Raw genomic sequence first — 13,075 nt, forward strand, 5'->3', positions numbered from 1 at the left:
CTTGAAAATTTCATTCCTACAAAATGTTCTTCTAATTTTGATGTAAGTTCATGTATTTGGCACAAATCTATAAATTTCTGAAGTCTAGAGTCAGATTCAATGTGGACTTTGGGGGCAGCTGCTCCCCTCAACTCCAAAAAAAAAAAAGAAAAAGAATTGCAAATGCTGTATCAAGGGTTGACTTTTGGCCAAATGGGGCAATGCGCATTTCACCATATCCCCCCAAACCTATGTTTAATATCAATTTAATTTGGCCTATCATGATGCCTATAACTTATGACAAATATTCACTATGCTTTAACATTTTCCTATTATATGTGTACTGTTGTTTCTTTTGTATATGTATATTTGTTAAAATCTTGTATCGCTTATAAGTGCTTTTTGAATTGTATATATAAAAATTATTTCTAAACTTTCATGTTATATTGTTTCTAGTGAAATTAATGACGTTTTAAAACTTAGCAGGAAATTCTAGGGTTGGGACTTCTTTATTGGTTTCTTTCTGTCTTTTAAATTGTAAAACTAGTTATATGATAAAAATATTTGGTTTTTCTATGATTTTGAATTGATTTATTACATTGAATGAGTAAGATTTGAAAATGAGAAGTAACCTAAGGAAGAAGAGTGAATTACAGTCTCTAGATTTTTGAATGAATCATATAAACTAGTTTGAAAATTTTTTAACTTCTTATTTTGGATTCTAAAAAAACCTACTTTTTGGGACTTCCAATGTTGCGATTTGATATTTCCATTGATTTAGGCATGAAATATGATTTTGGATGGGTCTATGACTCTGCATTGCTCTTGCCAGCCCAAGGTCCCCAACTCAATTTCTTGGATTTGAATGTAGATCAGTGTGTGCATGTGCATGCCACCATTTACATGAATAATGAATACCAATTTTCAACAGTTTTATTAATCTTCAATGATATTAGATGATAACAATTTTTCTGGGCTGGTTGGGGTTTAATAATCTGTCTTGAGTGTGGTTCAGGCTCAGTTTCAGCTCATACTGGGTCAATCCTTTTCTGGATTTTTTGGCCTAGTTGAACCTTACCAAACTTACAGACCAATTCATTAGAGTTAGCTCTAGCATTTTACGATACTATTTTTGTCCAAATATTGTCTATTTCAGCATCCTTATTTTGACTTTTATTGTATGAACGTATGGTTTCTTGGTGGCTCAAAATACTAGTTCACAATGCATAATGTTTTTGGGACATGAAAAAGGCACAAATGTCCCTTGGGGTTAATTAAATTGCATGTTTTATATGAAAGTAGAAGAGAATGCAACAAATTTTCACTTTGTTTTGCACATAACTGTCCTGGTTTTATTTTTGGAAGCTCTTACTCTAGGATTCTGTCAACCTTTTTCATTTTTCCATTGCCAACATATTTGTCTCAGGAGCCCATACTATGTTTTTCATGTTTATGAATGCCTATAATTCATGCTATCAATGTACACTTCAAGTTCATTATCTCTCTTTCATTAGATTGTCTTTTGAATTCTGAAGTACAACTTGTCAGGTGCTATCAGATGATAAAAAGAGGGCTTTGTATGATCAATTTGGTGAAGCTGGAGTGAAAAGCGGGGGACAAGCTGGTGCTTATACGGTATAGCATATTCTTGTTTTCTTTCCAATAGGGATAGGAGGTATGAGATAGTCTTGTATTTCTTTTAAAACTTATCTGACAAGTGACAAATAATAAATACTGAAAGTCAACATTTTCTTGGAGAAGCATAGGCCATTTATTGGCTTGTATTTACGCCTTGAACTACCTTTGAACTATTTGAAGAAAACAATTTTTTTTTTTGATAAGTAAAGCAATTGTATTAAACGCCTAAATTATACACGATGTATACAAGGCAAAAAAAGGATAGATAGACAAAAAACAACACCCTCGCTTCACTTACAGCCCAACCAATCTGAAGAAAACTTTAATTATGTGCTGATTTTCTTGTTGTCACTGAACATGATATGATATAGAGTATGCTAGTGAGCATTTTGTTTACAAAATTTTATTCTTGACAAAATAGTGGAAACACAAGATAAAAAGTCTGAAGTGTTTTTAACTCTTGCTAAAAGCCACAACTTTTTGAATGCTGAAAGGCTATTGAGCTATTGAATGTTCGATATGTAGTAAAGACACCAGAATAGACCTGAAATGTATCAACTTCCATCCAACTCACCAAGGTTGTAGACATCACTTGTATGAGCCCTTGAAGCTTGGCTCAAGTGATAAGGGGTGGGGGAAAGGATCAGAAAACAAAATCATTTGCATGGCAAAATGTTACTGCAAATTTGCAAATCTACAATTGATATCAATTTTTTTTTTCTACAGACTAATCCTTTTGATCTATTTGAAACCTTCTTTGGACCAAGCATGGGTGGGTTCTCTGGTATGGACCAAGCTGGATTCAGAACACGGCGGCGTACTACTGTCTCTAAAGGTGAAGATATACGGTGAGTCAAGATTTTAATAACCCTGTTTTTCTCCTTGATGTGGTCCTTGTGTGCTAATTTTAGGGCAATGTTTAATTTTGGTACTCAGAGATTCACTCTAATGAAGAGAAATGTTTACACTACTCACTGGGTACAGAATCTCTACCTTCTTTTGCACTATGAGAAGGTTGATTGAATACAAGACTACAAGTGGTTTTAGTTGTATGGCCCAGTTGAATTTCTAATGCTCCATTATTTTGTTTGTGTTTGATAACATTGTCACATTTTCTTTATTTTGATGTTGTAATCGCTTGAGAAATTATAATTATTATATTTTCATTAATTGTTGTATTGGAGGTGACCTGGGCTTGTATAGCTTCTTTATAAGAACTTATTGCCTAAAAAGGAACTAGTTGTGTATTCTGTTCTTATTTTAGGGTTATGTAAGTGCAGAACTTATGGACAGAAGAACTTTCATCTCTCTAAACATGGGCCTTAGAGTACTGACTAATGGTGGGAACTTGATTTTTCAAATCTAGATTCTGCATTTTGTCACTTTTGATTGTGCAACTAATTAAAGAATGAAAGCAGTACTTTTTTAATCAAGTGCACTGGATAGGTGTAATGCTTAATGCAATTTAGTTTTGTTTATGTCATAATTTTTGGTCATTTTCCTGAGACCTGATAACTTTTTGCTAATAATAAATGGCATATCTATAGTTTTGCAAATTAGTCTTGGTCTGTGAGCAATGGTTGAAAAGGAAATGTTTGAATGTAATCTTTATTTTCTACCATTAATGCTAAAATGGTTGCATCTTTAAATTAGTGTAAGTGAGAAAATTAGCCTCTGCTTCTCTCTCTCTCTCTCTCTCTCTACCTCCCTCCCTGGTTTTTATATTTTATTTGTTCTATTATAGATATAACCATTAATTCACTGTTTTCCTTGTAAAGCAACTATTACTGCCTTCTTTTATAATACTTAAGTGATGTATTTGAATTCTTTATTTATTCACTCATGTGTTATTTATCTGTTTTACTCATCTTTTAAAAAATTTGTTATGCTATTGTCTTTGTCTTTTGCCAAAGGTGCATAGCTAGTAGAATTCAGATCATTGCTCGTATCTGAGGCGATTCCTATTTTCTAGACAAATCTCAGTGAGAAAGATATACTTTGCAATTGTGAAATGCTTGAGAAGTTTCATCTTCACTTGAACATTATGAAAAAGAAAGTAATGTACTTGTTAAAGTTGAGTGTTATTTCTTTTGAGTTTGTTCGTGGCAGAGAAAAGTCCAGTAGTATATTATCTTGCAGCTGATTTATTGTACCAATTCTATGTGCGGAATCCTTACTCTTATTGATTAATCATGGCAGTGATTGTATTTTGATAATTATGTAAAAACATACAGTAATTGGTACATGAAGATTATATTCATGTAACTACATTACCCGCAAGGGTAGCCCAGTTGGTTAGGGCGAATGCCGGGAAGTGTGGTCCCAACAAGTGACACATCGAATTCTGTCACTGATGATATCCTGAATTTACCCGGTGCTGGTTGTTGTGGGCAGTCAGTATCCCGAGGTTTGGGTCTTCATGGAGAGTCCTAAGGGCTTGGCTATGGAAGGTTCCTCGGTTATCAAAAAAAAAAAAAAAAAAAAAAGCATATTCCCCTCTATAAATTACTTTAGCATTTGTCATTGGTGGCTGGTTAAATGCTGTTTCTTTTTCTTATTTTATGTTTGTTTCACACTGAAATTACTTCTAGATGGTTATTGAGTACATTAGAATTGACCCCAGATTCCTTAGTGTTTCAGTTATGACATGACTTTAAAATTTTCTGAGGCTATATTTGGGGCTGAAAAGGAATTTGAGCTTTCCCATCTGGAAACATGTGAAGTTTGCACTGGTACTGGAGCAAAGATAGGCTCCAAGATGAGGATATGCTCAACTTGTGGTGGCAGGGGTCAAGTTATGCGAACTGAACAAACACCTTTTGGCTTGTTTTCGCAGGTATTTAATCACAATTGATTGGTTGCTTCAAATATAAAGCACCATGATCCAAAGTTAACATTAGAAAAACAGCAAAAGCTTTGCTAGAAAATGACTTGCAATGCTATTCCATATTTTATTGATATAAAATTAGTTTGCATAATGATTATTAACTTGTTCAGAATTTATCAATTGCTTTAGCGTTTGCATTGTATGCTGGTAGTTATCTGCTATTTGCATGAAGATATTTCCTTTATATGAGCAGCATATAGAAAAATTGGGTGAAATTTACTTATAGCTGAGTAGGTTTTATGCCACTATGTTGATGTAGAGAGTGAACTCTGAAGATAGGAGTGTAAATGAGAAAACTATTAATGCTTGGCAACTCTATACTTACAGATATAGAACATCATGACGCAGAAGTATCAGTGAACTTGCATTTATAATGGAGACGGTAAAAAGTATTGGACCTCTATTCACTTTCTCCTTCAGTATGCATGGTTTTCATCTCTCTATTTTTGTCCAACAGGCTCTAATATATAGTGAAAGTCAGCAATCTGAACAGAGCATTTCCATATTGTCTAGATGACCCAGGGGAGAGGGGGGCGGCGGGTGTTGGGATGGGATTTCCATGTTGTCTTAATCTTGGAAAGCACTCCATTTATGAGTGATAGTAGCTCTGCTTCTACTATTTATGATGCGACTGTACATGTTTGGAGTTCCCATCCCTTGTTGCTAATTGTAGCATGAAGGGGAAATGCCAACTTGGAGGGAATGGGAGTGAAAGTGGTAAAACCTCCTTGATAGTGGAAGAACTCATGCAACTGATGAACTTCGATAGAAGCATATACTTGATAATATAGACCTTCTGGTGTCTGATCCTTCAAAATGATAGGACCAGAGATCTTTAGAAAGCAAAGAAATGTTTGATCATGTGCTAAAGTTCTCATTTCTTTATAATCTTTTGTTGTGGGTTAGGATGTACATTGATGAAGGCTCCCTAGTCATGTTAGATTCTGTAGACTGGTTGGGATATTCTTGAAGGGGTGGTTGTTTTTTTGTTGTCCTTTATTTTTTGTTATGCTTTCTTGGCTTCCTTTGTGTATGGCCTGTGTAGAAACTGAGAATTTTTCTAATATTCATTCAAAATTGTATTTTTTTTACATAATTGAGTCCCTATTTAACATATACACAAAGAGCAAAGAAATTGAAAAAATACAAATATGGAAAAAAATTAAAATCACACAAATTACCCACAATCGGGGCCTCAATCTTTCCCTCAATATCCTACAAATCACCATTCAAATTATATCGGATTTCCACACTTCCCCTCAAGTTGGATCATAGATATTAATCATGTCTAACTTGCAAATAAAATCTTGAAAGCTTGATTTCTGTAACCCCTTGGTGAAAATATCTGCCAATTGTTCCCTTGTAGGGATATAAGTCATGTAAATAATCCCTTTCTCAATTTTCTCCTTAATAAAGTGTCTGTCCACTTCTATATGTTTGGTCTTGTCGTGCTGAACAGGATTATGAGAAATACTAATGGCAGCTTTATTGTCACAATAGAGTTTAATGGAGAACTCTATTGTAATGTGTAGTTCTTCTAACAATTTCTGCAACCATAGTCCTTCACACATACCTTGTGCAACTGATCTGAATTCAGCCTCGACATTGCTTCTGGCTATTACACTCTGCTTCTTACTTCTCTATGTTACTAAATTCCCTCAGACATAGGTACAGTAGCCTGTAGTAGACCTTCTGTCATCTGCTGATCCCGCACAATCTGCATCTGTATAAATCTCTACCTTCTTACTGTCACTCTTTTTAAAGAATAGTCCTCTCCTTGGAGAACCCTTTAGGTATCTGAGGATCTTATACACTGCTTCAAGATGACTTTCCTTTGGTGACTGCATGTACTGGCTAACCACGCTTACGATGAAAGCAATGTCTGGTCTAGTGTGAGAAAGGTAGATCAGTCTACCTACTAGTCGCTGATATCTCTCTCTATCCACGGGTTTTCCGTCGCTTTCTATCTTTTTTCTTGCCTTTATAGGAGTATCGCTTGGCTTATATCCTAGCATGCCAGTCTCAGTCAACAAGTCAAGTACATACTTTCTTTGGGAAATACTAATTCCCTTCCTTGATCTGGCGACCTCCATTCCTAAGAAATACCACATTTGACCCAGATCTTTTACCCCAAATTCTGTGGCTAAGACCTTCTTCAACCTTTCCACTTCTCCTGTGTCATCTTCAGTGAGAATAATGTCATTGACATACACGATTAGGATGGTCATCCTTCCATCGTTGGACTGTTTGAAGAACATAGTATGATCCGACTGTCCCTGTTGGTATCCTTGGTTCTTAATCACCTTTGCAAATCTATCAAACCATGCTCTCGGTGATTGCTTGAGACTATAGAGAGATTTCTTCAATTTGCATACCCTAGTTTCTTCTTCTTCTTTATAGAACCTTGGTGGTAGCATCATAAACACTTCTTCTTCCAGCTCACCATTCAGAAAGGCATTCTTGATATCAAACTGATGGAGTGGCCAGTCGAGGTTTGTTGCTAAGGATAAAAGAACTCGTATAGTGTTCAGCTTTGCCACTGGTGCAAATGTCTCGGTATAGTCGATGTCGTAGGTCTGAGTGAACCCCTTTGCAACCAGGAGGGCTTTGTATCGTTCTATTGTGCCATCCACCTTATATTTCGCTGTGAATACCCATTTACAACCCACTGGTTTCTTTCCTCTTGGCAAATTCATCACTTCCTAAGTCCCATTTTTTTCCAATGCCCTTATTTCTTCCATCACTGTCTCTTTCCATTCTGGAATCTCCAATTTTTCCTAGAATGTTTTTAGGAATCTGGATTCTATCAAGGTTAGTTGTAAAAGTACGACACTTTGCAGAAAGAGCATTATAAGACACAAATTTCAAGATAGGATGGAGAGTACATGAACGAGGTTGTTTCCTAAGAGCAATGGGTAAGTCATCTGTTACCTGATTAGGATTGGAGCCAGACTCCCGAGGGGTTGGAACTATCATCGGTTCTGACTTTTTTAGTGCTTTGGAGATGAGTGTCTCATTGAACTTCGATTTTGGCCTCCTTGAGTAGATGAGTGTTTCCCTATTTGTCTGTAATTCCGTATCTCCCCCTGAGTTTAAGTGTCCTTCTGTATTAGGCGAAGGGATAGATATAAGGCATGAAGTGGATTCGAATACAGCAACATTGAGGTAGTCAAAGGTTAAGGGTGGTCTAGTTTCACTCACGGACTCCCTCTGAAGCGAGTAGTAGGGAGTATGCTAAAAAAATGAGACATCTAGGCTAACATATAGCTTTTGTGAAATTGGGTCATAGCATTTGTAGCTCTTTTGTGTGGAAGAGTAGCCAAGGAAGACACATTTAAGCGCTTTGGGATCAAATTTGTTCCGCTTAGGTCCGTGAGTGTGGACAAACACAGTGGACCCAAACACACAAAGTGGAAGATGTGCATTGAGTCTAGAATGAGGAAAAAACTCTTGAAATTTCTGGAGGGGTGTAACAAAAGATAGGACCCGACTAGGCATTCGGTTAATAAGGTATGTGGCTGTCAAAGTGGAGTCACCCCAAAATTGTGAGGGCATATGAGAGGTAAATATCAAAACACGAGCAACTTCAAGAATATGTCTATTTTTCCGTTCTGCAACCCCATTTTGCTAAGGGGTGTCAATGCAAGAACTTTGATGTATAATACCATTTTCTTGTAGATAAGTGCTCAAGGAGTGATTAAAATACTCAGTACCATTATCAATACGAAGAATTTGAATTTTGGTGTGAAACTGAGTTTGTATCATAGAGTGAAAGTTCATGAAGACTGATCATCGAACCTCGGTTTTATCAGTCAACAAATATACCCAACATAGGCGAGTGTGATCATCAATAAAAGTAATAAACCATTTTTTATGTGTCCTATTAGGGGTATGTGAGGGTCCCCATAGATCACTATAAATTAGAGTAAATGGTGTAGATGGTTTATACTTAGATTTAGGAAAAGACGTCCGATGATGTTTGGTAAGTTCACACACTTCACACTGAAAATCCCATGAAACTTTATTTGAATATAGTGAAGGAAATAAATGTTTTAAGTACTGAAAACTAGGATGACCCATCCTTTTGTGCCATAACAAAAGTTCACTGTCCTTAGGACGAGATGCAGAATTACAAACATTAGGAGGACACTGTCCACGCACATCAGTTTCGTCGAAGTAATGTAGACCCTCACGTTCCTTAGCACTGCCAATCATCTTCCTCGATGATAGATCTTGAAAAACACAATGAGATGGTAGGAATTTAGCTGAGCAATTAGACTTTTGGTTAACTGGCAAATTGCAAGATAAATTAGGTACATGTAGGACAGGGTTGAGAATAATAGACTCATAAATACGAATACTCCCTTTGCCAGCAACTGGGGATAAAGTACCATATGCAATTTTTACTTTTAAATTACTAGCACAGGGAGAGTATGTAGAAAATAAATGATGAACATCAGTCATATGATTAGATGCACCAGAGTCGATAATCCAGGGAGTAATATGAGACATGGTGCTAAGTGCTGTCAGAAAGGTACCTTTTTGGGCCAAAGAACTAGAGGACAAAGTAGTAGAAGACTGATCAGAGGCTTGGAAATTAGAAAAAAGCTTATATAATTTCGCAAGCTGGTTGGAATTAAACCCCACACTAGAAGTTGGCTGACGAATTTCTGTGGGAGTTTTGTCTGCCTAGGTTTCGGTGGAGGCCTGATGATTATGGGTTTTATTGGGCTGTCTAGGCTTCCAATCAACGGGCTTGCCATGCAAAGTCCAGCAAGTGTCTTTAGCATGGCCCAATTTCTTACAATGCTCACAATAAGTCCTCTTGGACTGTCTTGGGCTTGGCCCGCTAGATCCAGCAGCATGAGGCCCACTAGATCCAGCATGAGGTCCACGGGTTAAAAGGGCTGAAGCCTCAAGCCCAAATGAGAGATCCAACATCACTCTCATTCTGCTTTCCTCTCACCGCACCTTAGAGAAGACCTCTTGGATGGAGGGCAACGACCGACGACTGAGAACCCTGCTCCTGACGTCGTCAAGCCTGCAGTTCAGTCTCGGTAGGAACTCGAAGACCCTCTCGTTCTCCATCTTCTTCTTGAAGTGCACACTGTCACTCGTGCACTCCCACTCCTCTTTGCAGTTGAGATCGAGATCTTACCACAAACCCAACATCTCGGTGTAGTATTCCGTGACTTCCCGATCTCCTTGCTTCATCTGCCAGAGCCACGTCTTGAGTTCAAAGATTTGGGAAGCATTCTCGGCATCAAAATATGTTTCTCGTATCACATCCCACACATCCTTTGTCATCAGGAGGAACATATAGGTTTTGCCAATAGCTGGCTTCATAGAGTTAATCAAGCATGAGGTGATGAAGGAGTTTTCAGACCGCCATTTCTAGGATGCTGCTGCATCGGTCTGAGGTGGTCGTCGAGTCTCGCCGGTAAGATGCCCTAACTTTCCCTTTCCGTCAATAACGAGCTTGATTGCTTGCGCCCACTCTCTGTAATTCTTACCGTTCAATTTTTCAATTGTAAGATGGAGTGGGGAGTTGTCGAATGCACTGACGGGGCCCATTGAGGAGTGTATCTCTGACACTCTTTCATGGGTTTCCGATTGACTGGACTCATGGTTGTCTCCTTTTTGGGCAGCCATGAATTGATTAGGGTTTTAGAGCAAACACCACTTTGATACCGTGTAGAAATTGAGAATTTTTCTAATATTCATTCAAAATTGTATTTGTTTACATAATTGGGTCCCTATTTAACATATACACAGAGAACAAAGAAATGGAAAAAATACAAATATGGAAAAAATTAAAATCACACAAATTACCCACAATTGGGTCTCAATCTTTCCCTCAATATCCTACAAATCACCATTCAAATTATATCGGATTTCCACAGCATATGTATTTTGGTGCATCTTTAGATAGCACTTTTAATATATTTCTTTCATTTACTTATAAAAAAAATAGGCCTTCTTGTGTCGTGTTTAAAGAGATATTTCTTTAAATGTAACAAATTTGGTTTTGTGATAGAAAATAGGCTACCAAGTACTGAACTAGTTTCTTAAATAATATGGAAAGGATCTACATGATATAGCAAGGAGCTGGTTGTGGATTTGTTACACTTAAATTGTCTTGCATACTGTGTAAAAAGTAGTTCTTGGTCTTTCCATGTGATCTGTCACTTGGGCTGGAACTGTAAGAAGAGACAAATAATATATGGAAAAAGAAAAAAATGCGAGTCATGCCCTTAACTAGAGCAAGCTTTCCTAATGGCTTTCAAAGCACTAAATAATTGGGTTAAGAGGCCACTAATTTAGAGCAATCTTTCCTTTTTTTTTTTTTTTTTTTAAAATAAAAAATAAAATTGCTACATGCTTCTATTTAATTTTGAAATGTCAAATGTTTTGTCTATCAGCTTGTCAAAAGTTTTCTAATATGAGGATAAGCCTAAATTCTACGTGGATGTTGCTTCACTTGTAACTCTGTGCAAAGTGGGAGGTTGACGATTATAATTTCTGAAAATTCCACTGTAAGCAAAAAGGTTAATTTTTTGCATATCTTGAAGGAAAATGAATGCATTTGTGAATCGTGAGAAGATAGAAATAACACCAAATGGGGAAGATGGGAGAGCATTAGATGAATTAGTTTGACCATATGCAATGATGATTAATAGCTTCACTAGCTAGGAGGCTTATGGTTCTTCTTTAAGGTCCTACAAGGACAAGGAAATGCTAAAACTAATCTGGGTTGATATACTAAGAAATGACATTTGGCCCATGCTTGAGTGGTATACTCAATCCTGGATAGAGTGAAAAGAAAAACTAGTCATACAGAGTTTTGCACCTCTTGAATGTTTTGACTAATCTCATAATTTTTTTCTTATATCATAATCTTTTTATTAATGCAGGTTTCTGTTTGTCCAACTTGTGGTGGCGATGGTGAAGTCATTTCTGAATACTGTCGGAAATGCTCTGGTGAAGGGCGTATTCGTGTTAAGAAAGATATCAAAGTTAAAGTTCCTCCAGGAGTCAGCAAGGGCAGTATTCTCAGAGTTGCTGGAGAAGGTGATGCTGGGCTACGAGGGTATGAAAATAAATCATACTAACTTTACCTCTAAGCCTCAACTTAGGGTTCTTGGTATCTTATGCAAGTAATTATGAAGCGACTTTACAACATATACTTTTTCCACTGGCTTGCCTATGACCCAACATATAAATAAAATAATTTTTTTTGATGGGTAAAAAGCAATGTATTAGAAAAGGCACCCCAGAAAGGCGCCTCAAAGTACACTACCCAATGTATGAATAAAAGAATGTGGTCTATGAGCTACATGTACCTATCTTCCATGTGCATATCCTGCTCCTCATGGCCATATTTAAAGATTAAGAATTAAGCATTTTTCTATGTTATGCATGGTAGCAGTTAGTGTGTACCACTGCAAAGATAACAGTCTCTTGCACTCACATTTATATTTTGAAGAATAAGTATTTTCGAAGCAGAATACATGTAGAATTTTCTATGAGCAGCCAGGTTCCTTTGCTTCTTGTTTATTTTGTTTTTAAAAAATGAACTAAACTCCTTTTTTCACCAATAGAACATTTTTATCATTCCAATAAGAGGAAATCTCTTTATTTACATTTGGAATAAGAAACAGGAAGCACTAGAATCTCTTCATATTTACTTGACTCCATTGAATGGGCTGTCTGGAAGCTGTTTGAAAATACAAATACAGATATATTGGTTAAATTGATTATTTTACTGTGCATAAGATTTTTTCTAGGGGCCAGCGTCTAGTAGAATGGTGAAAGTCTCAGGCATTCAACTGAGTCCAAATTACCTCCCTGGACCCTGCTCGGTAGGACCAGCACTTTAATTGATTTTGTAGGATGAGTGGGATTTGACAGAGGGAGGGAGAATTTTTTTTTGTGTTTCTCTCTCTTTTTGGCAAAGTCTTCTGGTACTAATTGTACATGTCTTTTGTATTGTGGTGTATAATTTCTTTGCCGATATCTATGAAATCCTTTCACTTATTTATCCCAAAAAAAAAAGGAAAAAGAAAAAGAAAAAGAAATTTATATATCATGTGATCTTTTAATGTTTAGCCCATTAATCTTAACTCTCAACTATTCTGTTTGAAATTCTTAGTCATTCCAGATTTTATGCTACTTCAAAAGATGTATCAACATACATGGTTCAGAACTATTAATCTTATTTTATCAGCAGGGGCCCTCCGGGAGACCTTTTTGTATACCTTGATGTTGAAGAGATACCAGAGATCCAAAGAGATGGCATAAATCTCTGTTCAACAGTTACTGTCAGTTATCTAGATGCCATATTGGGGGCTGTTGTTAAGGTAAATATTATTTTTAATAAATTTTCATCAGTACTCTTTAATTATAATATATGCATTCTTCTTAACTTGACTCTTTAGCCTTCATCCCAAGACATTACTATCTTGCTAAAGGACCACAATATGATGTTTTTTGAGTAGTTCTTAATACTCTAAACTAGTTTAAAATCTTAAATATATGTACAAGTGAGAGAATAAATTGTCTAAAGTAAAT

General features: G+C 36.5%; 1 protein-coding gene across 1 annotated transcript in view; it reads left to right on the top strand.

The window, feature by feature from the left end:
• LOC117922218 (chaperone protein DnaJ) overlaps nt 1-13,075 on the top strand; it is a 33,769-nt gene that overhangs the window by 4,932 nt on the left and 15,762 nt on the right. The window contains exons 3-7 of the mRNA XM_034840270.1: nt 1,528-1,614; nt 2,344-2,465; nt 4,258-4,453; nt 11,419-11,594; nt 12,735-12,864. Of these exons, the coding sequence (XP_034696161.1) occupies nt 1,528-1,614; nt 2,344-2,465; nt 4,258-4,453; nt 11,419-11,594; nt 12,735-12,864 (711 nt within the window). The remainder of the gene's footprint in view (nt 1-1,527; nt 1,615-2,343; nt 2,466-4,257; nt 4,454-11,418; nt 11,595-12,734; nt 12,865-13,075) is intronic.

This window comes from Vitis riparia, chromosome 9 (genome assembly GCF_004353265.1).
Source record: "Vitis riparia cultivar Riparia Gloire de Montpellier isolate 1030 chromosome 9, EGFV_Vit.rip_1.0, whole genome shotgun sequence".
Lineage (NCBI taxonomy): Eukaryota > Viridiplantae > Streptophyta > Magnoliopsida > Vitales > Vitaceae > Vitis > Vitis riparia.